General features: G+C 43.1%; 1 protein-coding gene across 7 annotated transcripts in view; it reads left to right on the top strand.

Moving 5' to 3' along the window:
- RAPGEF6 (Rap guanine nucleotide exchange factor 6) overlaps window positions 1–26115 on the top strand; it is a 113626-nt gene that overhangs the window by 15395 nt on the left and 72116 nt on the right. For all 7 annotated transcript variants that reach the window (XR_003573034.1, XR_003573033.1, XM_027899801.1 and 4 more), the window contains exons 2-6: window positions 7108–7178; window positions 7795–7851; window positions 8751–8834; window positions 19129–19198; window positions 24532–24675. Coding sequence is in view for 5 of the 7 variants with exons in the window: in XM_027899801.1 (XP_027755602.1) it covers window positions 7108–7178; window positions 7795–7851; window positions 8751–8834; window positions 19129–19198; window positions 24532–24675 (426 nt within the window). In the remaining 2 variants the exon portion in view is untranslated. The remainder of the gene's footprint in view (window positions 1–7107; window positions 7179–7794; window positions 7852–8750; window positions 8835–19128; window positions 19199–24531; window positions 24676–26115) is intronic.

The following is a 26115-nucleotide window of genomic DNA, read 5'->3' as shown; positions in this document are numbered from 1 at the left end:
TATATCATGGTCGTGGTATGATCCATAGTTGGCTAATGGACATAGCCACCAGCAGGTTGTGGACATATGAAAGACCATAAATCTGAGAATTCAACTTCTTGGTCATTTGAAGCTGTCCAATTTCTTTATGGAATATATGCTGTTCTTTCTGAATAATGGAATACGGCCCTGAGCAGCTGAACTGGTTTATTTTATACAAATGGTACTGGGTGCAGTCTCAGGCAGTGATTTAAGATCATGCAGGAGTTTGCTGGTCTGTTCTGTGAAAGGTTCTTTAATTAGGCTTTCTGAACTGGTGCAATTCCCTACTTGGGATGGTGTGGTTTCATTCCTTCTGAATGCTCCTTAAACTATGTCATTCCGTGCAAGGTACTTTGTTAAAATCTTTTGAGAGCGTTTTCATTCATCTGACTGACTAATCCATCCTTTCTCTTCCCTAATAGTTCCTCAGTGCCCATATTTATTTTTGAGTTTTATTTTTTAAATGGCCTCCAGCTAAATAGGAGGCTCCTTTAAAGGGAACTGTTCCTCTCCTTGGAGGAGCCCTGAGCCGACGTTCTTTTGCATCACTTGCATTTTTATTGAAGTCAAATGTTTATGCCACTGTACAGGGAGAGTAAATAAGAAAGGGGAGTTGCTTTCTAGTTCATCTCATGAACTTCCTTTTAGTTTAGGGACTACTACACATGTTGAAGTGTATTTTGCTGCTCCTCCCACAAGTTTTGGGGTGGCTGAGGGTGTGTATCACTTGGGTTCGGGCGTGTAGGGGGGGTTCATGAACCAGCATCCCTGTGGTTGGTGAATTTGCTGTGCAGATATCTGAATATCTGGCTGTGTAAAACGTGGGTCAGAGAACTTCAGCATGTTTTTCTGTATTTTTATTTCTGGTATTACAGTATCAGGAAAGAATTTGGGAGTACTATTTTTACAATTGGCCTTAAACAGAGACTAAAGGAAACAAGGCGCGGATTCCAGCCTTCGATGAAGCAACAGGAAGGGAAGCAATCAAAACCATAAACTGTGCTGAGTAACATTTCCTCTTTTCTGCTACACTCCCCGAGGGTGACAAAGTCTTTATTGAGCCTGACAGAATTCCCAATAAAAGTTGCATTCAATCTGTATGAAGAACCTGCTGAATCACTGAGGAGCAAGTAGTGGCAGCGGGCTGGAGGAGAGCCTGCCACTTCCAGCTGACACAACCTGTGCCCCAAGAATCACCTCTGTTTGCTTTGCTGAAATCTGGGCTCTTGGAAGAACAACTTCAATACACAGAAATTCAGACACTGTCCAAGAGCCTGTTAAAATGCTTGTCCTGATAGCAGGAGAGCTCTTGGTTCTGGTGGAGTTTGTTTCCAGCCTTCTTTCTGCTCAGAGCAGGGGAGAGGAAGAAGCAGCTCTCTAACATACAAACAGGGGAGGTTGTGGCACCTTTCAGTGTGGCTTCCTTCCCTGGAAGGTTTCCTACCTCATGGTCTTTTTGAACGGCAGTGGAATTTGGGAAGCTGTTACCATCTGGCCTAACTGTTGTTTCAAAGGCAGAAATGTGTGAATGTTTCTTTTAAAGTATATTCTCTGTGATATGGCTGAATCTGTAGCAGATCTTTAGAAGATGCTGACATCTTTAGTTTGCTCTGAAGCCTGTGAGATATTCATCCTGGCAACTGCCTTACCTTGGGAAAGGTAGGGATGCAAAGCCCTTTGTGCTTCTGTGGAAGCAGTTCTTGTGTGTGACCCAGGGAGTCCTGGGTGGCTGGGCGTGGGGAGCCTCGAGTGAGCCAAGCATCTGCTCTTGCAACAGGAATTTAATGTGTTTGGGGTGGATTGAGAGACAGGTTTAGCGCAGCTCCCCGGGACAGGTTTGCATGTGAGAGCAATCGCTCTGGAACTTGCTGACACAGCGGGTTCCAACCGAGGCTTTGAAGTGCTGGTGCTGTGGTGCAGGTTCCTGCTCTTTTCTCAGTCCCTGAGCAAAGCTCTGGGCTGAGTAATACCTGCCAGTCTGTGCTCTTTGAGCCCCCTGCTTTCAGGCTCGGGGTGGATCCAGGGGAGCTCAGGGGAATGTGGGATCTGGGAGCATCCCTGAGCCCAGTCCTGCTGCAGAGAGCAGCTGTCCCACGGTCCGTGCTGGCTGGCCAGGGCTGGATGCAGCTGCTGGGAACTGGGCTGCCTGTCCCTGATGGCATGAAGGACACAACGTGACAGGCAGTGAGTGCTAAAGGGAGTCTGTGGGGATTTATGGCTTCCTCAGCGCAATTGCTGAGGTTGTCTCTGTGAGACTTGTCAGAATGTGGAACTATGAGGTCATCTCAGAACAATTTATCTTCCTTAGAAATAGACTAGATTTCCTGTTTGGTGTTTTAAAATAATAATGTGTTACTGGAACACCTGGCTGGGATCGTCTCAAGTAAAGCATTGGTTTTTTAGTTTGTGTTTATCAAGGGCAAAGCTGCTCGTGGTGCAGTCATTCTGTCCTTTCTCTGTCCTTTTTGAAAAGCATCTCACTGCTTTTGCCCACTTTTAACACTGCAGGGTGTCCAAGAATTTGTCTTGGACGTTATTGTGGACTTACAGAATGATGGATGCAGCTCACATGAATTACAGTTGTGCTGGCAGGAGGTGTTGGTTGGAAAACTTTGTGGTCAGAACTCCGTGTTCAAGGCCACCGTTGTCCCTTTGGGGTCTTAATTCTGAGCTTTGTAAAGTTGCTTCTTGGATTAAAGGTGAGAGATTGGGAGAGAAGAGGGTGAAGCATAAGGAAATGATACAAACTCGCAAATGTTGCTCATCATTGGTGTTTCTGCACTGTGGTGCTTGTTCAGGAGCATCTTGGTCCTGTCCAGATCTGTCCAGAACTTGGTCATACTTTAAAAAGCTGCTGATAAAGAAACTGAGGATGACCACCACTTCCCCAGCAGCTTTGAGATTGGATTATATTCTCGTGATGATTTTTTTCAGCTGACTGTTCTTATTTCTTTATTTTAAAAAATTACATCTTAACAACTAAGAAATCAATATTTCACTATTCTTGTAAAAAATTGTAGCAAATTAAGTGTTTTGGGATAAATGAGTGATGGTGGTAGTGAGTATGTTTGCTTTCATGTGATGAGTTTTTGTGTGATGAGTTGATGCTACTGAAGCTTCTTTTATCTTCACCATCTTTTGGTACTGCTATGAGTTAGCACCTGGCAGAGAAAACGAGAAATGGGCTGGGTGTTCAGGTGGCTCACTGTGAACTGTACTGGGATGAGGATGTTACCATAAAAGAACATATATTTATAGATAACATGATATTGTTACTAAAATCTCTGTGTTTTTACACCACCTTTGGTTTAGCAGCTGGTTGTGCTTTTTGCCAGAAGGATGTGTGTGTTGGGGATGATAAAAGCTGATGCTGGGGCCGCTGGTGGCCACACTTCTCTTGTGCAGGGTTTGGAGATAACAGTGCCGTCCCAGAGCCATCCCCTGGTTTCTGCACTGAAATACACGCTGGCTCCTCCAGTGTGTTCTGTCACAGGAGGAGTTTGGAGACTCAGATGTCCCCTGCTTTTTAAATGTGCCTGCTCATCAACTGTGTGCTGTGAGAACTGGAGGCAAAGGAAATCGCCGTCCCGGGCAGCTTGGCGCGGGATCACCGCTGTCACAGCGTTCTTGCTTCCTCTCTGGAGTTAGAAAATCTCCCTTCCAGCAAGAGTAGCAACTGCCCCGTTCCCTCTACTCCTTGCACAGCTTTCTCTTGAGTCTCTGTAGCTGCAGTTTTAGCTGTTTGGATGGAAAATGCGAATTTCTCCGTAAATAACCGAGTCAAGGTAGTTTTCTGTCGGAGATGGAAGGATCTGTGTGGGCACAGCATTTGCAGGGAGATCTCGTGCTTTACCTTTGGCTGTTGTTTCAGGTGATGAAAAGCTCTGAAAAGAAAGATTACAAAATAAAATCATGCTGACCCCTCGGTCTTTAGTTTGGAGCATGTGGAGAAATTGCTTTCCATCAATAAGCATGTTTCAGTTGGATTTGGATGGAAGTAAAGAGATTATAAGGAAGGATATAGAAAGGGGCTATAAAATTCCAACAAATGCTTTGTGTTCTGCTGTTACGACGCTGATTGTTGCCCTTTGGCATCGTCCTTTAATAGCACTTTTCATAGTGGGTATCTGTGAAAATGATCTCTACCCTTTGTACTGTGGTTATGTGCCTGTCTGCCGTTTACAGCTGCTGCGGTGACATAAATCCCTTTTTAAAACTAAGACTGAAAATGGGATTAGAAGCTGTTACAAACCTTGAGTTAGAGAAAGGAATGCTTGCAGCTCTGATGGAGGTTTCTGGGAGCGTGGTGCAGCCTCTGTCCACGAGGTGGCCACAGCCCCTGCCCATCACCAGCCACCCTCCCAGTAACTGGTGTTCCTCACCGGCAAAAATACAGAATGAGACTCTAAATGTAGTGTGTCAAACGTAATCTCGGTGCTGCTGCTACTAATGGAGAAAACTTCACAAAGCATAACTGATAGAAAATTTTCATTTTATTGGGAAAAACTGGGATATATACACCACATGTACTGTATCCCCCCTTGTTGGAATTTGAAGTGGCATGCGAGGGAGAGGAGGAATTTTACCTGGCTGTATCTATTTAAACCAGCAGATTATTTCACCAAGACATGTAAAATGCATTGGATGGGTGTGTTTGATGCTCTGGTGTAAAAGGGCATTTAGCAGCCCTTCCCAGGGGATCACTGAGTTAGCTCTTGTGCTCGGGGACACCCAAAATCACCTGCTCTGCACAACTGGGACAGGGCTTGCTTGAAGGGTGAGTTATTTTTAGGGATAGGGTTACAGAACCTGATCTAAAAATGCTTGTAGAAACTGCTGCATGAGTAGCCAGTGTGTTTGGCTTGTTGGTGTGTCCCCCCCTGGCTGGGCAGTGAGCAGGATGGTGTTTATTACATTTATCAGCATTAGAGCAGTAATACCCGATAGTGTGGGTTAAACACCTTCTGCTGGGGGAGGGAATGGGAACCTTTGCCTCCCCTTTGCTGTGCTCTGGCTCAGCTGTTGTATCTGCTGCTCATCTCCACAGCCAAAGTCAGAGCCGTGGGATGCTTTCCAGGCATGAATCCCTCGAAGCAAATGTTTATCTCTTTAATTCACCAACTGTTTATTCATCAAGCTCCTCAGTGGGTCAGTACAGCCCTCCTGTGTCTGCAGGTGGAGTGCCCATGCCCAACTGCTTGTCTAAAATATATTTGAAAGATGTTCTGTTACATCCTAGTCTCTATTCTGTAAAAAAAAATACTGGCAAACTTATATAGGCATAATGAGTTATGAAGACTGAAAAATTCAGCTTTAATTTTAATACCAAATACTGATTTCTTCCTGGCTGCTCAGCTTCAACAGGAGTTGAGAGTATTCTTCTTCTGGCCCGGGAGAGGTGGACCTCCAGGTGGAGGAGGAAGAATGTGGGACACAGGGGTTTTGTTTCAGTTGTTCCATAGAGTCTATAACTCCTAAGTTTTATTAACTACTAAAGCAGTGTATGGTCTGAGGGTGTAGTTGCTGCATTCCTGTGCCTGATGCTTTCAGGTGGAGAAGGTGGGGCAGTTCCCTGCTCAGGAACAGGGACAGCTCAGTAAAGGAGCTGGGCAGTCACCTGAAATGACCCTTTGGCTGCCAGGTGCCCACCTCTGACAGGCTGTGGTGTGTTTGGAGTCTGATTCATAGCTGCTGTTCCCACATTTCACTAATAAAATCAAGTTTGTGGCAACTCGCAGTCGGAGGATTAGAATGAGATTGGACTGTGTGAGAAACGAGTGCTTTATAAATGCGTTACACATTCAGGGCTTCTGTTTAGTTTTCATGGGGTCTGGTAATGACATTTAAAAAAATAAATCAGAGTTTTATTGGTTTTGCATGGCCTGCAATTACGTCTGACCTTTCGTTTGCTATAACAGTCCGTATCCGTTATATTGCTAAACAAGGACTATTAAGCCAAAGAACTTTTCTGAAGTAAATCCATTGTAAATTCTGAGGCCAGCATTCATATTGATTTATCTTTTGTAAACACGGGATAAATGCAGCACTTGAAAATTCAGAACATACTTTCCAAGGCCAAGCTGGAGAGACTGCTCTGTGGTGTATAATGATTTTGTTGTGCGTGTATTTGAGGCTCGCAGCCCACCTGTTCAGGACAGTAAATTCGGTGATGAATAGCCCTAGTGAGCTGTTCCCTAGCGTGTGGTCTGCACCATCAGCACAGATATTTGTGTGACTGAGGAGGATTCTGTCTACTGAGAAGTTTAAACAGCTGTATCTCCTAATTCTAGCTTCTATGTAAAGCCCTGTTTTTAAAGTGAAATAATCTTAGTGCTTTAATATTTTTGTTTCTGTGGTTGCTGGTGGTTGGCACTGATGTGATGCTGAGTCGTGGCAGCAGGAGGTGGGAGACCTCTAAAACTTCATTGTCTTCATCTTTGCCAAAGAGTATTTTGGAGTAATTTATAATGTTGCCCTTTGGATGAGGATTGGGCTGAGTAAAAGGCAGTAGGATGGAGTAGGTTTGTAGTAGGGCCACCAGCGAGGTCTGAGGTGGACATGAAAGAGTTCTTCCTCTCTGAACATCACCCCTTTGCTCTGGAAAGGTACTGTGGTTCTCTGCACTGTACATGGTGGCTACACTGAGTGGTTTGGGTTTTTTCTGGTGTTCTTTGCTACTAGGAAATTAATTTTGCAAAATTCCCCCTTTAAAGAGGTTTTAAAAGGTTTTAGCAAATTCTGTCCTTGGAGGAACAGGACGGCCCCATTTGGCTTATTCCACATGTTGTTTGCTGCTGTTTCCATTCATGTAAATATTTTCCGAGATATTTTTAATAAATCCCTTTTTTCAGGTGAGTGTTTATGCATCAGTTGGATTTCACTCTCTTCACTTTCACAGCTTAAGTGTGGACAGGGTTCTTCAAGCCTGTGTGTCCCCTGACCTGTCTGCTGATCTGGGCTTTGTCTCTAGAATTATGTCTCATAAGTCTGTGTACCTTTCTGCAGAATCTCAAAAGTAGTGCAGAGTGATTAGATGTTGTGGATGAAGTTGGTCATGTTTGGTTTTTTTTTTCTCTCTCTGTCTAGGACTTAAATACTATCTATTCTTTCCTCCATGGACTGGACATCCTCTCGCATTTCAGGGAACATCAGCTGAGGTGAGTGCTCCACAGCTGCAGTTGTTTGGCATTATGTACCTCTGGCTTTATTTTTGTGCAGACGAGCAGAGCTTTTGTGTGTCTGCACTTGGAGGGGGCAGAGCACTGGCCGAGTCCACTGCTGGGTTCAGTCACTGCAGTGACAGGGCATGGAATCCAAACTAATTAGCCTTTCTAAGAAGGGAGGCAGAGCTTACTGCCATTTGCCTACAAAGGGCTGTGTAGACAGTGCCCTCTCTTAACTCCTGATTACAAAAGCTTTTTAATGCTTCAGACATTCGGATGATCTCAGAATCCATAAAATGGAAGGCCAACAAAGCATAAAAAGTGCGTTGGAAGTATTTTATTTCCTTCAGTTCTGTTGCTATGGGTAATTCCACTGTGTGGGAGTGATTTAAACACTTAGAGAACATGCTGTATATTATCTGTTTGGATAATGAAGAACACCGTAATAATTTGAATTTTCTGGTTAAGCACATCCTTTGTGTAGGACAAAAAAAAATGTTGAATTCGGGGTCTTAGAGCTTTAAAGTGGTTCTACTGAAATATGGTGATTAATGGCTTGTGATCTTTGGGGATTAAAATTGAAATTAAACTTCTCTTCCTCCTCCCTCAGAATAATGTCATCGAGTGCCCGCTATGAGAGGTACAAGGGCAACCAAGTTCTCTTTTGGTGAGTACACAGCACTTGCTGAGTTCTTCAGTAGAAGTGTGAGCAAAAGCACTGCTCTGCACGTTTTAATACCTGCTTTGCATTTTCAGTCACTGCCAATAAAAGCCTTTACAGTGGTTCGGCTCGGTTCAAGGCTTTGGCAGGGGGTGTCTGTAGGAGCAGGGTTGACATCTGAGGGGTGCCCATGAGGTGTCTGTGTGTGTGACTGTGGCACCAGGAAGGCACAGGCAGAGCCGAGGTGACACTCAGTAGGTGGCACTGTGTCCCTGGAGCTGGCACTGCCTGCACCCTGCATGGCAGAGGGATGGAGCTCCAACACCTCCTCTCAACTGCAAGAATTAGTTATTTGAGCTCAATTCTCTTTAGATTCCTGCCCAGAGGCAAATATACTTTTGTTTTCCTCATATTTTAGCATTGTTTATGGTATATTTATCCTCTCACAGCTAATCCTGGCTTCCTGTATAAGGCCCAGCTTCCAGACACCCGAGTCTAAAGGAGATGCCACCTGCTAGTTGGGGTGGTGGGTGTGTGTCACACACACCTGCTCCAGCACAAGTCAATATGTGAGTTTAGGGATTGTGCTGTCCTGTATTTGTAGTTTTATGTATACTTTTCACTGGAATAAAATGTTTTCACTGAAAATTAATAACTTAGTTTTAATAAAATAAAACTTTAGGCTGACTGAAAAGTCAAATTGTAAAGTCCAAGAAACATTCTGGATGTAGATGTTTTACAAAAACGTCTTGGTGTTTTGGAAGCATCCAGTTCAAGTGCTCAGGTTCTTACATATGGAACTGCTACAGTGGTAAATCAGTATTTTACTACAGTGATACTTTGTATAATATATTTCTGAGGTGTTGTGAGAAGAAAGTAGATATCAGTGATTTCTTTTCTTACAGCTCAGAAACTATTGCAAGATGCTGGTATATCCTACTTTCTGGATCCGTGCTCATGAAGGATTCCATGTTTCTACCACCTTGCAGGTATGTGAAGTTGTTATTATTTAAGATAAGGCAAAGTGGTGTTGTATTTTTTTTTTTAATAAATGCATTCTATATGTTGGTGTTACTGTAAATTTTTAACAATTTTACAACATTTTTTCATTAGTTTGTTTTTCTGAAGTTTGATAGTGGCTCTTAGAATAACTGCTGCTTGTGTGAGTGTTCTGTTTGGAGTGCCCTGTGTCACAAACACGACTGCAGGTCACACAGTTTGGCTGGAGGCTGTGTTTAATGGCATATATGATTTTTCTGTGAAGCAGGAAGGGCCCAGCAGCACTGGCTGTGGAGAGCACATGCCAGGAGCCTGAGTGCTCCTCGGGGCTGAGGCACAGTGAACGCTGTGAAATGCTTTCACTGAAGCACATCGTTTGACTTGAGCTGCACTTGCTGGAGTAATACCCTGAGTACCCAGAGTAATACTCTGCTTGACCTTGTGCATCGCTCAGAAATTTTATTTCACTGTGTTTCACTTGACTCAGCATGAGCTGACCGTGCTGACAGCGCTAATGCCATTCCACAAGTACCATTCCACAGCCTGGAATTTCATGGTGAGTGCGAGTAAGAACATACAGGACTCCATTTTTCAGCTGTAGGCTGGATGTTCAACTCTTAATGCTCCTTGAGTGACTGAAGATCCTTGAGTGAAGCTGTCCAGAAGAAGCTGTGGCTGCCCCATCCCTGGCAGTGTCCAAGGCTGGGTTGGATGGGGTTTGGAGCAACCTGGGATAGTGGGAGGTGTCCCTGCCTGTGGCTGGTGATTGGAACTAGAGGAGCTTTAAGGTTTCTTCCAACCCAAACCATAGTATGATGAGTCTGTGATAAGTTCAGGAGTACCAGAAGGGAGGACATGGCAAGCTGATATTTGCATAAAACCTCTCTAAAATCATTGCTTTGCTAAACTTTGAGTAAGTCACTTATAACCATCATTAAGGTTTCTTGTGGCTTTAAAAAAAAAAAAAAGACAAAATAGGTCTGTTATAGCTAATTCAAAAGATTACAGCCAGTTTTATTATGGATAATGAGGGAAAATAGCTGCTAGATGGTGAAAGGGTCACAGAGTTGTGTTAGATGGAGCTGCTGGCAGGCTGCAGCTTACGTGGTTCCTGGGGTGCACTGTCCCTCTAGGTGGTGAGATCATGGGGAAAGGAAGGGAATGCACTCCTGTTGGATATCCAGGGTGTTCAGATCACTTCCATTTTGTTTGAATTACGTTCATGCATTAAATGTAACGCTTTGTTTTTCCTTCAGTACGGTGGGATAAACTTCAGCTGCTTTCTGTGTTCTGAATACCTCATCTCTCAGATCTGTGGTCGAGGGAGCTGCAGTCACCAGTCACTTACAGGCTAAATTCATATGAAACAGTGACTTAGATAAGTTAGTAGTATTCTTTCCTAATTGTAATTAACAGCATTTTATTTACATTTACAGTAATCCCTAATGTCATGTTTGTCCCCAACCAAGTTCCTGAGCATGTGAGTCACTCTGAAAGGAGGCTTGCATACATATCTGTAAGAAAACACAGCATTGCCTCAATTCTCATTGCCTCAGGTGTTACAGAGCTATTCCTTGTCACTGGAAACAAAGATTAACTAGCTGCCATGCTCTCTCTGCCTAATGAGCATATGATCTGTAGGATGCTAGTGAAATAAACTTTATGGAAGAGTATTTTGTGGGGGGATTTATCTGCTTTATCTGTGCTTTTTATTTTCACAGTAAGAAAGTGGCAGACAAGCGTAGGGAATGAAAAGAAAACCACACTTGAAGTGTTCTGAGACTGCTGAGAGGAGTGGAGACATCCCTCCAGCCTCTTGGGTTTCTGGTAGGATTAGTGCTGCCCAGACACTGGCATCAGATAAAGCTCATCTATTTGACTTGTTAAATGTGGTATAAATGTGTCAGCACGTGAGCAGAGGTTCAGACAGGTGTGTTCTGCCCAGGAGTGCTGCAGGAGGCTGTGATGGCTTTGAGATGGCCAGGGGGTAAATGAATGTGGACCAAAATAGGATCCTTAATGGGAGGAAGGTGGTAGCTACCAGTGGTGAGAATTTAGGCTTTAATCTGGAGACCTCCTAGAGCTCTGAAAAGGTTAAGAGCAGGTTTGAATAATTGCCATTCTGAAAGAACTGGATGGAGGGAGGCATGCTGTAAAACAGATCCTAAGCAGCAAATGGACTCTAGTTGGAAACTCGGTTTGTTTACTCCATAACACCCCCACTCCCCAGTTTCCTCTTGGTCCTGTTGCTAATTTCAACTTCATATTTGTCCTCTGGAACATTTGACAGACACTTTGTGTTTGAAGAACTCTCTGTGCTTGACAAGGGCCTTTTCATCACCTTGGATGAATTTGTATTCAAGTTGTAATTCAGAAATTGGTTTAAAAAGTGGAGGAGTAAATCTTGCACCCAGCTACGATAAATCTGTTCAATATTCTGACACTGATGCTCATGATGAGAAAAGCCCTGTAAGGTTTTTAAGGTAAGGAGCAGATCAGTCAGCAATACCAGGCACAAAGATGGCATAACCTTGGTTGCCCTGTTGCCTGGAGAACGGATTTGTCAATAGATTTGGCATGGGAGGATAAGAATTTGCCTCTAACATGAAAGAAATGGCTGGAATAAAAGAACAGGATCGATTAGATTTGTAGATGGAAAACCATGTCAGCAAGTCAAAGAGGTTTTGTGTTAACCTTGCTTGTTAATGAAGATAATTCATGTGAACAGGATATTTGAAGGAGATTACTCACAGCAAGATTAGCCATAGGAGATGCATCAAGGGCCTGGAGGAACTTCTGAAGCCAATTATGTGTCTGACAGCCTCCTACAGCTGTGAGAATTGAACCTCCAAGGGAAAATACAAACTCTTGAAACATTCAAGATGTAGTCTTACTAAAAACAAATACTCTTTTTTCCAAGCTCTTCCCAAGCCTCACAAGAGCAGTAAATTGGAATCACTGTCCTACTCATACAGCGAGTAGGACCCTCCCTAAACGTTTGCTTTATTCAAAATGGCCTCATGGCTGTGTTGTGGTATCTTTTCACAAGAGTTGTGGATGCATCAGTGACTCAATAAGCCATTTCTCTTTCTTTTCTTTAGTAAAAGGAGAAGACACAAATGCTTAGATCAGGAAAATTGTCATACTGAAAGAGGAACTCCTGGTTTTTCATCGTGAACAGCAGCTTGGGTTGAAATTGTTTTAGTTTGTTTTGTGCTAATATTTACAAATAATATTTTACTGTATTTTGAAACTTGCTGTGGCTGTTAATAGCGTTTGCATCCCTTGTGTGTGAATGCCAGTCCTGATGGCTGTAGTGTGGATAGTCCCTTTCCTCCCAAGGTCTGAACCCAGGTGTGCCAGTCCACTGCTGTCATACAGCAAACTTAATGTCTGACAAACTGGCAGTTGCCAGTAAGGTTCTGAATTGTGATTTACAGTCACACAGTAAGAAATTTAAAAATTGCAGAGGTCTCAGGATGATACTGAGTGTTTGCCTCACACTGGAAAGCTCTTCTCAGCCAACTGTTGTGGGTTACTTTTCTGCTCTCATGAAGACAGCTTGAGGCTTACATGCCTGTGCTTATCAAGACTCATAGATTTTATACTCAGCACAGGATCAAAGCAGTGGTTATTCAGTGCATTTGTGGCTCTGGATGAGGTGATGTTTTCCCTGGGTGTTTCTGTTAAGTGGTGGCTGTAACTTGTAGCGTTGCCTGACAGCCAGTAAGTGAACCAACAACTTGGGAATGCTACCAATAAATGTATTTGTAAAACTAATTAATTCAGAGAGAGTTGTTAGTATTGAAATTCCTCTGGCAGTGCTAGTGCTGGGATGAAAATGCTCTGAGGAAGAAGGGAATGTGGCTGAGAGGAGGCCCAGTGTCCTGGTGTCCCAAAGTGCAGCTCCTTGTGCTGGACGTGCTGACCTCGGGGAAGGGCTGGGAAGGTGTTGCAAACTAAGAGTACATCTTTCTTGACATGGAGCAATCTTCTGAGAAAGCCAAAAGGGTGAACAATGACTGTGCTCAGGCATGTCACAACTATATATATGACCAAATAATCTTGTCTGTGTTTCCAACCCAACCAGTAACTTCCTTTTGCTCTGCTCGTAGTTCCTTACAAGAGCTGCCCTTTAAGGGTTTTATGGACTGCAGGGGATGCTGGTTGTGCCACAGACAGAGTTTTTTTTACTGGCTAAACTAAAAAAAGTCCCAGGAGAAAAGAAATTGGGAGCAAAGGGCCATGTATGATTTGTTTATAACTAAAATACAGTTTTACTAAGACTGTCTAATCCCATGGCCTGGAATAGCTGGAAAGCTTCACAGAGAGTGGTAGGTGAGACACCGACCCCCTTGAAGTGTCACTGTGTGCAGAGTATAAAGTAATTAGTACAGAGATCTTGAGCTTGCAGCCTGCAAACTGAGTAGCATGTTACACAGCCTCCAAAATAATTTCCAATTAAAACTTCAGCAAGCTTGAGAGATAAACCTGCTAAATGTTGTTATTAAGAGCTAATGCAGAAATGGGTTTTGATGACTGAGCATTAATTGAAATAGGTATTTTGCATTCAGCCATGTATCTTGTGGTCTCAGGTTTCCTTTAAACCATTTCCTGATGCAGTTAAGTGTTATAATATTTGTCTAATGAAGTTACTTTGAAAAGCTCAGGACTTGCACAGCATGTAATGCAAACCCTGCCTCCCATTCCTCGTGCAACTCGTCTTGTCCAGGCCCACTTGCATGGAAAATGTTTCTGCATTGAAGAAATCCATCCAGATTACTGGGTGAGCGGGGTCAGGTGCTTTGTTTTGCAGTGCCAAAAAAGTACAATTTGTCTTCATCTCTCTGTTTCTAAAAGCAGCCCGACAGACACTTTGAGACACCAGTGTTTTCATAACAAAATATCTGCAACCCCTTTGCTTATATTGATAAACTGCTGTATCAGGCTCCTGGCCCAGTCCTACCCTAACACAGTGCTGGGTGTTCCTGCAGGGAGTCACAGATAACTCTGCTTTATTGACACCAACTCACACAGCCAGGATAATGTTATGATTTTGTAGTTCCTGGAAAGTACAGAACAGAATGTAAAATACCTGACATCCTGCCACTGAAGGCTTCGATGCCCAAAATATCTGAAAATATTGTTTCAGGATGTAGGAGAATATTGTAAATTTGAGGATGCCTGCTAATTAGTGTTGAGGCAAGTAATAAGACATTCAGTCTCGGTCTCCATCTGTTTGTAGGCTGAAAGCTCTTCAGGATAGGCTGTGTTTTTACCTTTATTGTATGTACTGTATTCTGAGTAATGCAGAATGAGAAACTATCAGCATTGAATAACTTGAGCATGTTGATATCAAGAAAAGTTCAAGTGAAATGTGACAACTATTGCTTAAATTTGTCAGTCTTGAAATTCCAGGTGTAATTTCAGCACCGGATACTCAGGTTGCCCAACAGCTGGATATGAAGAATTTTTAAATATTTGTTTAAATGTTAACACAGATTTAAACACTTGTGTTCAGAAAGCTTATAAGTGTTTGTGCACATCCTGTTTGAAGAGCTGCTTTATTATGTTCAAAATAACGTTGCATCGGAGGCTTTTCTAAATAGCTCGCTCTGTAAAAGCAAAAAGGGTTGTTCTAACAGCTTCGGTGCCTTCAAGCTGTAACACCTTGCTGTTTTGGGGAGTGGGCATGGGTGTGAAAAGGGGAGCATTAAATACAAAAGGGTCTCTGCGGTGATTAATTTTGATAAATCCCCTGTGAAGTCAGGCACATATTCAGTTGCCTGCACATCTGAGATTTTGGCCTTTGGCTCTGCAGTTGTGGAGGGATGAACAGATCACACAGTGGAAAAAGGGACAGATGAACTGAGGGAAGTCATGGCATCACAGACTGGTTTGGGTTGGAAGGGACCTTAAAGCTCATCCACTTCAGCCCTTGCCACGGGCAGAGACAGCTCCCACTGTAGAAGGTTTCTCCAAGCCCTGCCCAGCCTGGCTTGGGTGGTGACTGATGGCAGAACCTTCAGCCCTGGCACCTTTCAGCAGCTCCAGTCTGATCCCATGGCCTCAACACCCCTTGGTGGTTGCTATAGGATGTCATGCCAGTTTAACTTACATTCCAAAATCACATGATGCAGCTGCCTGAGCATTTTTAATTATGAGTAGTGGTGAATCAGGAGGAAAAACAAGGTTTCTTGCAAATGAGGCATCTGTAAATCAAGCATAAACAAAGCTGCCTTTGGTATGTGGAAGACATTTTTTTCCCATGACAGTGTTGCAGGGCAGTGAGTGAATGTCTGAAAATTAATGGTGCAGATGTAATAGATGAATATTAAGTTGCAGGAGTGTACAATAAAATGATAAATTTAAAAAAAAATTGTAATGTAGTTTTATAGTACTGACTTTTTCTGGGCTTCCAGCAGTGGGAGGCTATAGAATAATGATGTTACATTCAAGGCTTATTTAAATCACACGTATTTTAACAATGCCAAATGAATTATTGGATCACTTAAAACTTTAACAGTTATACCAGTGGTAGTATGCTCTTTGACATAGTTTTTATTATAAGTAGAGCTTAATTTACATTAGTTTCATGTTTTCTCACACTTTCAGTGTTAATTTAAATTTTTAATTGGATTATTTTTCCTGCTCTCTGCTTGAAAGCACTGGAGTGAGTGTAACGTGCTGTACCTTAATGAGGCTTTCCTGGGTTTTATTTTTTTTTGTGTGTCTTGCCACATGTGACATCAGGAGGGCCCGGTGTTTGGGGATGTGCTTGTGGCTGGGGAAGCTGCTGGGGTGGTTTGGAAGGTGCCCAGTTGGAATGGGCTCCCCAGGGTGCAGACCTGGCCCTGGGAAGTGCCATCCCTGTGGGAATGTGGTGGTCTGTGGGTGCTGGTTGGGTAAGCAGAAGGATTAACCAATGGCAGCACCTGCAAACAACACCATGGCACCACAGCAGAGCTGTCTTTTAGTACCAGAGGATAGATTGCCCCATCTCTTCCAGAATTAGGTGTACTTCCCACAGCCCTCCCCTTTGAAAACCAGCCTATTTTAGGTTTGGGTGGGTCTTCGATGGCCAACTGAAGACCTCCAAGTGATTTGTTGTCACAGGAAGCCAACCTTGTTTCCCAAATGGGTTTTATCTCCTCCCCTTGCAAAGCTTTGTTCAACTGAATATCTTTTCCGTTTCCAAATAATTAGGAATGAACGTTTTTCTGAAGCCTGGATTACAACTGGCAGATTAGTGAAGTGTATTGATGTCAGCAAACCTCTTAACTAATAGAGAAGCAAAACATTTGTATTCTAGAGAAAAATATGGAATAAGTCATTAAGAAAGTTAAAATCCCTGTTTCTAAAACATGTTGCATATGTTAATTAAGAATGTTAAAAATGGGTATTTTTAAGGCACAGTGGTGGTTATGGCTGGGGAGAAACCATATGCTGCCTCCTCCTTTGGAAGGAGCTCTGAGGAATAATCGATAAACCATCCATGATGTGCACCAGGAAATAATTAAACTTGACCTATTGACTCGTTAATGTGAGTAGTTCAGGATTAGCAGGGTGGGTTTTGTCTTTGGAACTTAATCCTTCTTCGAGTGTTTGGTTGTTGTAAAGTGCCTGATGGAGCAGAAATGATGGTGCCAAGAGCGTGACCTTTGTTCCAAGCACTCTCCTCTTCCTCCTTAGAGTTTACTGCCATTACTTAATTAGCAAATGCTGCAACAGGAGCAGAGGGGAGCTGGACAGTTGCTGAATTTCAGGAATGTGTTTATGTAAAGCAAAGCAGAAAGGAAAACAACCCCTCCTCAACCTCGAGGAGTTTGGGAAATTGTTGTTGCACAACAAAAACACTGTGCTTGAACAACCTGCAGCAGGAAATTGGAGACTTTTCCTAACTAAAGGAGACGTAGCAATAATCTGTTTTTGATAAAACTGATGATGATGGTTTCTGCTTTTAAAAGCTGCAAGAACTGATATTTCCAGTTGCACACAATTCCTTTAGAATTTTGTATTTTTTTGGGAAAAAAAAATCTCTTTGTATTGTAAGGAATAGAATTACAGTTGTTTGTAACTTTTTTTTTCTTTCTTTTTTGCAACTGAAAATTATCCCATAGCAAAGCTGGTCTCACTTTACTTTTTGATTTGTGAAGAAATCCTAACATGGAATTTCAGTTCAACTTGGAGTTGGAGTTGACATTAAAAATGACATTTCTGTATTTTCTGAACTGAATTAACTTTGTTACAATAATGAGAATAGTTCAGCCATTCTTTTTATGTATTGCAAATACACAAGACTGTCATGCCTGGCTCACATGCCGTGTGGAAAAAGCATAAAAGAAGGCATGAAAATTTTAGCTCTGAGTTTCTTAGTATAGATGTGTGAAAATGCCAGTTTTCTGTGTGAAACCTGTGCTTCTCCGGTCTGGGTGAGAAAATTTTAGTTGTCGTTTATCACTCCATGGCAATCATGTAATTTAAATATTTTTTTTTTCCCCTTCAGTAGCCCATTAGCAAAGTCAAAACTCGACAGTGGAAGCTGCTGTGCCCCTGTTAATTGTAATTCTTTATCCTAGTGGGATTACACTGATGATTTCTGTGTTGGAATATTCTGAAGTAACTTGGGTAACTTCACAGTGTCATAGAATCACAGGATGGTTTGGGTTGGAAGGGACCTCAAAGCTCATCCAGTGCCACCCCTGCCATGAGCAGGGACACCTTCCACTATCCCAGGTTGCTCCAAGCCCCGTCCAGCCTGGCCTTGGACACTTCCAGGGATCCAGGGGCAGCCACAGCTTCTCTGGGCAACCTGTGCCAGGGCCTGCCCACCGTCACTGGGAAGAATATCTTCCTAATATCTAATCTAAACATCCCCTCCTTCAGCTTACTTTAGTTTAGCTTCAGTTGAGTTGCTCTTTTCCTGTAAGAGCACATATCCTGCAGGAGTTCTGGAGTGCTGACACGCAGTTTGTAAGCAGGAATCTTTCAGGTGTTCTGTACAAAGGGGTGGTGGGTCATGGATCTCAGCAAGGTGACCACGTATGCAGCTCAGATCTTGTGTGGCTGGAGTCTCAGATGCACTTTCCAAACACAACCTCAGTGAAAACAGATGGAGCCGACCCACTTCTTAAGGATTTGTCTCCACACTTGTCTTAACTTCCTTCTAATTCACACATTAATCCCTGCTCTGCGTTAACTGATTCTTCGGTTGTCTCACCTGCCGGTAGGTGTTAAAACGTGATTGATGCTGACAGCCTGAGTTTGTAACACAGCAGCTACAATTGCTGAGCTGCTAATGCAGGGCTGCCAGTCCAGCCACTCTGGCCATCCAGGGGGTTGTTCCACGGCACAGGGGCCTGGGATCGCTCTCCTGTGGGCTCAGGGAGAGCGTGGGTTGAGCAAACCCGCCACGGGGCCTGGAGTGAGGACCAACTCACTTTAATATGTGAAAGCAGGTGTTTTCAGTGGCAGGTGCCACAGCAGGCACGCGTGGAGGGAGTTGAGAGGTCACTGTGCAGTGTCTCGCTCAGCTCTGCTTGCACGGTGCCTTCTCCAGAGGTGATTCCCCCCAAAGCCACCCCTGCTGGGTGTCCTGAAGGCAGCTGTCTGTGAGAGCTGATGAGCTGAAGCACATCAGATTGCTTTTAGCTGCTCTCCTTAGGTGCTGTATTACACTGCCCTTCACTCTTGGTTGCATTTGTGGTTTTCCATATTTCTTAAAGAGAGCCCATCACGGTGGTACCATCACCTTGTGATGGCACAGTAAGCAACACAAAGGCAGAGGTCACACGTTAAGGCCCAGTGTTGGAGAAGAGATTCCCTGTCCTTCCCTTTGCTGGGAAAGGATGAAGGGGTGACATGGAGTTAACTCTTGTTAAAAGTGCTGCGTGCAAAGTAGTGTTTTGGCGTCTTTGGAATTAATGCATATTTGTTTTTACAAAGCCTGTTTAATGTTTAATTGAAATTTACTAATGTTTTCTTGTCAGAACTGAAATGTATTGTAAGTGGTTTTGAGTATCTGCAAGTTGTAATGATTTTACGAAAGAATATTCTTTAAATTTAGGCATTACATAGCAGGCCATGATGAGGGCTGAATAAATTAAAAATTATGATAATGATGATATCTGGTTGGAATTTTTTCACACAATAGTTTTCATCAATTTTTTTTGTCCTTTTTTTTTTTTTTAACAACCTGCACCATTGCCAATTTGGATACTGAAAAGGTAAAATAGGCTGTTCATCTCATTCTTTTTTGTTTGCTTTTTCCCCATCCCACTCTAGTTTTGGCAAGCAGTCTGGAGGAAAGCGAGGATGCGAATGTATCATATTGGAGCCTTCAGAAATGATTGTGGTAAGACAGATTTTTTTTTCTCACATGTATTTAAATCTATTGCTGGTTTCAGCAATTTTTTCTCTTTTACAGCAGAAAGCTTATTGTAAAGTATTCTATAAAATTGCAGCAAAATTGCCTTGATTTCAATTATACCTATGGCTGCTCTCGTAACAGCAGTAGCTATGTAAATTTAATCTAGATGGGTAAATGATGATGATGATTAGGTCATTCTTTCTAAAATTATGCTTACTTGAGTTTCGAAAGCCTAACAGTCACGGCTGAGTTGAGCATTCCTGAGTCAGGCAATGACAGACTTCTATCCTGAATATTTTATTTACACCCCCATCTCCCATTTCATTGCTTTTAGTGGCCGTGTCTGGGAGGAAAAGCCTTCTACCTCCAACCCTTTGCAGTGCCACATGGTGTGAAGGCTTGTAGGCAGGAGAAGAAACATGAGAGTGCTCCTTAGCAAGCTTGAAGAAATAAGGATTTCAGCTTAGTTGTCACCAACCTTAATGCCCAGGGTTCCTTCTGCTTCTTCACAAAGCTTACTGGTACTGCCAGGTGCACATATAGATGATAGCACAGAGTGTTGCTTGTAGAGTGTAGCTCAGCCCTTGCCAGGTTGATGTGCACATGCTGTCAGCAGCTGGAATATTAGGATTGCTTTTCCATAGTGCAGCCTGCTGTTGTGCCCCAGTAGTGTGCCTGGGGACACGGGAAGATCTCTTTCAGCTTTCATCTTCCGTGTTGTTAATGGAGCTGGAACAAAACTGTTTGTTGTGCTGAGAAGCCACGTGTCTGTTAATCAGTCTCAGATCTCCAGACTGCTATTGATTTATCTGCCTTAGATCTAGATATGGTAACATTAAAACTAATATTTGACAGTGTCTCTTACTCCCTGAGTGTGTGAGTATCCAGCTTCTGTAAGAAACTTGTGTCTCACAGTGCGGTAGCAGTGGGGATGTCAGTGGTGTCCTGTGCCAAGCACACTTGCTGTCCTTTGTGCAGTGTCAGTCTCACTCTGCTCGTGGGCTCTGATACCATCAGTAATATGCTCTTTGCTGCAGCACATATTTTAAGCTACAGTATGACATAAAGTGCAGGTTAAGAGTGCAGGAAGCCTGTCTCCATCCTCTGGAGTGAAACAGTTCATTTATTTTATCCCCAGTTACCAAGCCTCTTCTGGGGGGAGACTGATGCCTTGAGGGATGCACAGGACTGTCTGGGTGACAGTGTGTGCAGCCATGTCATGGGAATGCCCCAGGCACTCTGGTTTGCCGTTGCTTCTTTGCACTGTTACTGTTTAAATTTGGGGGCCGAGTGTTGCCCGGGATTTGGGATGCTCAGTGCACCCGAGTCCGGTGTCTTGGCCCTCAACACTCCTGGCCCCTGCAGCACAGAACAGCAAACACTCACCCAGCAGATCTGTTATCATTAGATATGAGGAGGATATTCTTTACAGTGAGGCTGGGCAGGCCCTGGAATGGATTTCCCAGAGAAGCTGTGGCTGCCCCATCCCTGGGAGTGTCCAAGGCCAGGTTGGACGGGGCTTGGAGCAACCTGGGCTGGTGGAGGATTGCTGGTGACTGACTCACTGCAAGTGCACTTGCAAGTTTACATGAAATATATTTCATAGGCAAAATATAACATGAAATTCTTAAGAAATACCTACATCCTTCTGTGGTCACATCACCATTGTTGTAAAAATTAAAAAAAAAAAAAAAAAACAAAACACCCCAAAAAACCCCCAAAACAACAACAACAAAAAACAGGAAGATGCTAATAAAAGAGGAGCTTCTGTGCAATGTGTGCTACCAGAGAGAAACTGGCCTTGTTAAAATATTTTATGGAGAAACGAGTGTTGTGTGTGTAACTTGAGTAGCCACAACTGTGCTGAGTGTTTTCGGAGGAACACAGACAGTATCACAGGAGCTGGAGAAGCCAGCATTGGCCATGTCAGCAACGTCAAAAGCTGCTGGGTGTTCCTGGAGAGAAATGTGCAGCCCAGACAGTTGTTCACTGTATTTTAAATCTCTTGAATTATCTGTAATTGTGGTTAAATGCCAACAAGAGTATAGAGATGCTTAAAAGTATCTTACATCCTTCTCTGGAACTTCAGTATATTTTTCCTGTAGGAAGATCAGAGAATTAAAAGTACAGAGTTGTGTCTTTTTTGGTTTTATGTTCATGTTTTACAGGTAAATGTAGCCAGCGGTGCTATTAACTGTATTTTCTGGGTAGAACTTCAAACAGGGTGAGAAAAAAGCACCAGTGTGGTGGTGTGCACCTTGCTAATGATCTGCACTGACACAAGGTGTACTCGAGTTTCATTTCCCTGGTTAATTCTTAATAATTTATCTTAATTCTTTTATTTTCTCTCATTTTTAATTTGCAACATAATAATGAGGTTTAATAAGTAATGAATATTTATCTTCAAGCAAAATAATTAGTTGGCTCCTTTAATGGAGCTGAAGAACGCTATCATTCCCTGCTGGTGACTGATTTTTTAAAATTCTTTTTTTCCTCTCTCCTGTTACTTTGGAATGTAAATCAGTTTTGTAGTGGGAATCCTCTGGGAACTGACCCATTTTAAAGGCCATAAAATGTGGTCAACTTAAGTTAATGAGGATAACAGATAGTGTGTGAATGGGCATTGTAACTCATATTTTTGGAGGCTGAGCAATCTGTTGAATTAATAATAGGCCCATTTATCACTTAAGAAAATGGCCTGGAATTGCAGCATGTCTTGGTGTGCTGAAGTGTCCTTTCTGTCACTCCTTGGTGCTTTCATAGCCAGTGCCATGGGTGAATGTGGGGGCATGGGAGCATCCTCCTGAAAAGGAGGCTCAGGGGGGACCTTTTCATCCTCTGCATCTCCCTGACAGGAGGGGGGAGCCAGGAGGGATCGGGCTCTGCTCCCAAGGAACAGGGACAGGAGGAGAGGGAACGGCCTCCAGCTGTGCCAGGGGAGGTTTAGACTGAATATTTGGGAGATTTTTTTAATAGGAAAGGTTGTCAAGCCCCTAGCACGGCTGCCCAGGTGGAGTCACCATCCCTGCAGGGATTTAAGAGACAGGCAGATGTGGCACTTGGGAACAGGGTTTAGTGGTGGACTTGGGTGAGGGGGATGACACCTCTCTGCTAACAGAAATTTTAGTTTTAACCAGTTGAAATCACGGCTGAGTGAGGGCACCTGGGTCTGCCTGTCCTGTTCATGCACATCAAATACTGCTTTTGAAGCGTTAACAGCCTGATGGTCAGCTGGACTCAAAATGCTGGTGGTGCTGGTGGTACTCACCTGGGAGCTCTGTGGCGTGGAGGTCTTTCCTGGTTTCTGATTTTCATGTTGCTTTTGTCAACAGCAGTGCACTAACTGAAGGAAGCAGGTGGTCTCAGTTTCTCGATTTTCAGCACTTGTTTGTTTTGCCTTAGTGCTAAAAAATAATGTATTTATGCCCACTTCTTGGTTTTCAGTTAGAATTGTGGAAGAAAAATAATTTCCTCTTTCACTTGAGTGTTTGTTTAACTTTAGCCTTAGAAATACCTGTTAGTTTGGGGCTTCTTAATAATGAGAGTCCTCAGTTTTGGAAGGGTTTGTCCAGCCTCCTCAGCAGTCTCAGGCCCAGGTTAGTCTCTTCTGTTGGAGAAACTCACTGCTTGTTTTAGTTTCTATGATCTTGTAAGACTGAAAGCAAAGAAAAAAAGGATAATGCATTAAAAACGAAACAAGCACAATTCTGGTTATTTGATGAGTACCAAACCAAACATCCTGACCCTGGGAAGCCCTCTGTATAATTTGAGAGTAACATTGCTGCTCACTAGAAATCCATATTTTATGCTGGGTGAAGAAAGGCTTCTGTATCGAGCGTCTTCCTACATTTTTTGATGATTCTAAGTGGCCTGATTAAAAGGGCTTATTTTTCTTTTTGTATTTCTGCCTACCTGCCTTGTATTTTTACTCCCTTGTACCATCTTGCTTAGAGCAATACTGCAGCTGGATAGCTTTGGTTGTTGTCCTGGGTTTCACCTTTTCTGCTGAAAAGTGTGGTTGTCTCTTGCAGGGGGAACTTGGCTTTTCCAATTTCTTTTTTTTTTAAAATACTGTGGTGTGAGCTTCACTCTTTTAACTATTGTATCTTTAACCTGTGTTGTTAATGTCTCTCTCTCTCTGTGGAATCAAAAATAACCTACAAGACAAACCCAGCTGCTTGTACCTTCCTCTGACCTCAGACAGACTTAGCTGTTTGGAAAAAATTATGTGGAAGGTAAATGTGATCTTGCTTTTGTGATGGTTTAGGTCGTTTAGTTGCTTTCCTGTTCCTGTCTGTTAAGTCTGTCTGGGTTTCGTTCCTTTATACCTTTAGAATTTTAATTTTGAGATAATTTACCTGAGTGTGTGAAGTGAGGGCTGTGTAAGATCACACAGAGGTTCTTCTCCTGTTCCAGTGGTAAAGTCTTAATGTTTAGGATTTTCAAGTGAAAATCGGAGATGGAAAAAAATAAAAATAAGCTACTGAGGATAGTAAAAACCTCAGTATGGTAAATACACTGTAGAAAGGCTTCTTGCCCACTGCAGCTATTTGCATGCATGTCTGCTCTGCTTCCTGCTGGGAGATATTTTTCCAAAACATCAAAAGGAAATGGGAAAGGATGAGACTGCTTTTTATAGAAAAAAAAAAAATTGTAACTAGTGAGATAAAAGGTTTCATGTTGGCTTTTACTAACAAGATAAATTTACCTAATTTTTAATGTTTAGTCACAAATAATATTTAACATTAAGATATGAATCAAGTTCCAGTTATTTTTTCATAATCCACTGGAAGCGATTAGAAGGCAGTATGACACAGCTGAAGCAGCTATTTATAAAAAACTGGAATATTTGAAGTTGTTTCGCTGTGACTGCTTCTAGAAATAAGTTAGCTTTTAAAAATTGCACCAATAAAAACGGGATAGAATTCAGTCCCTTTGCCAGATTGTAAATCCACAAGGAAATGGTGAGTTCTGTGTTGAAGCTACGCTTGAAACGAGCATTGTGTGTGACTTGTGTTGTGTGATACATGTGGGTGCAGGCGGGTTTCTACCGACGAGTGACGTTCTTTAGAGGATACGTGGGCCTTTTTTACTTTTTTTCTTCTTTGAAAAAAAAGCGCTGTTTCCTGGAAGGAAACCGCGGCCTCCGGCTCATTGTAGTGAGCAGCTCTGAGACCCGCCGAGAGGTTCTCACCAGAGCAGTTCAACCGCCCCGAGCCCATGTTTGCTCCTTCCCCATGAGCTTCCCACGGCTCCATCGGCTCTCGGCGCTATGGAAGAACTGGATGTTTAACCAGGAACCCGAACGTGTGTTCCAGGTGGAGAACTCCAAGGACAATGAGGAGAACATCCTGCAGAGGGAGGTCCCGGCGCGGCAGTCCCGTCGCAGGTACAGGAAGATCAACCAGCGGGGCGAGCGCCAGACCATCACAGATAATGTGGACGCCAGCAGCTACGTGTCGGTGAGTCTGCTCGGCCTCCTTGGCAGCGTGGGCTCTGCGGGGCTGGCTGGCACTTTCTTTTACTCACAAGGCTGGTGAAGTAGAGCAGTCTCCGTGCTTGTCGTTTTTGGGACCGCTCTTTGCTAGGGGAGCAGTGGAGTGGTTTGGATTTCATCAGCGTAGGTGGAAGTGAAGTTCAGGCACTAGTTAGAAAGCACACTGGGTTTTTTTGGTTTAGGGGTCAAGCTTAACATGCTCACTGGACAGAGAAATGCTCATTCTTGGTTTTCATTGGTTTTGGATAGAGTTCTTTTGGTAAGATGTAGGAATTGTTGGGTTCCTTTTCTTTGCTTAGGAAATTTGAACTGTGATTTCGGAGTGAGTTAATCCCAAGTGCAGCTCAATACAGCATTATCACTGTCGTCCTTGGTCGTGTTTACTTGCTTGAAAATAGTGTAGTGGTAGTTCAAGCATCAAAAAAGGTAACAGCAGCTCATTTGCTGCTCTGAAATAACAACTCAGACTCTAAACTCGGTGCTGTGTTGAAGGCTTGTACCGCTGTGGTTTCAGGGCCACAATGCTGAATGTGAAGGTTTCTCTCTTTTTTTCTCTCTTCACATGCAAACTTCCTGCTGGGTGGCAGGATATACATCTGATCTAGACAAATTAGTTAATTGAAAATAATTGTTCTGGATACTTTGATTTGCTCTGAAAATCAAAGGTTAAAGCCAGTACTAATGTTGAAGTACAAACTTTGAGTAGTCTCTGTGCACAGAAAAGGAAAAACAAATTCAGTTTTTCCCCTCTTCCCCCATCTTCCTTTTTATCTCCCTGAAAGATACAAAGTCTTTCTCAGTTCATACACTTCAAAATATCTGATATGTGCTGTCAGATATAAGTTTATAACTTATATAAACTGCTGGTTTTCCTGTATGTTGGTAGTGGTTGGGTCGCAGGTGGTGATTTTAGGTCTTGCACAGCAATAATACGTCTGTGACAGGAAGAGAATATGCTGCTTGAAGTTTAACATCCTCTGCCATCTCATTTCTAGAACTGTCACATGTGTTGGATTTTATCATTAGCAAGCCATTGAATTAGTAATTGAAGAAATGAGATGTTGGCCCCTCATGCTCCGGGCAGGCCAGCATAAGGCTTCGTTAGGAATTGAATTCCAGTGTGTGTATGACAGAATCTATCTCTGTCTCTTTGGTTTTGTGACAGTCAATAAGCACACAGATAATAATTCTCAGGACAATCCCAGGAGCAGCTGATGCTACCTGTGGTGCTTGCCCAGAGGGGGTGCGTGAGAAGGGCCTTGGCATCTTTGGTCTGAGAAAGACCCCGTCACACGGCTTTGTGAATGATTCCAGAGCTTATCAGTTACTGCTGCAAGGAGTCGGTGTGGTACATTCACAGGACTGTGATGAGTCAACAGATGATGTCCTCATCAGGATTTTTCTT

This window comes from Empidonax traillii, unplaced genomic scaffold (assembly GCF_003031625.1).
Source record: "Empidonax traillii isolate 1590-97213 ecotype Southwest subspecies unplaced genomic scaffold, ASM303162v1 scaffold689:size842923, whole genome shotgun sequence".
Taxonomy (NCBI): domain Eukaryota; kingdom Metazoa; phylum Chordata; class Aves; order Passeriformes; family Tyrannidae; genus Empidonax; species Empidonax traillii.
Note: the sequence above shows the minus strand (reverse complement) of the source record. Positions and strands in the feature narration are given on the sequence as shown.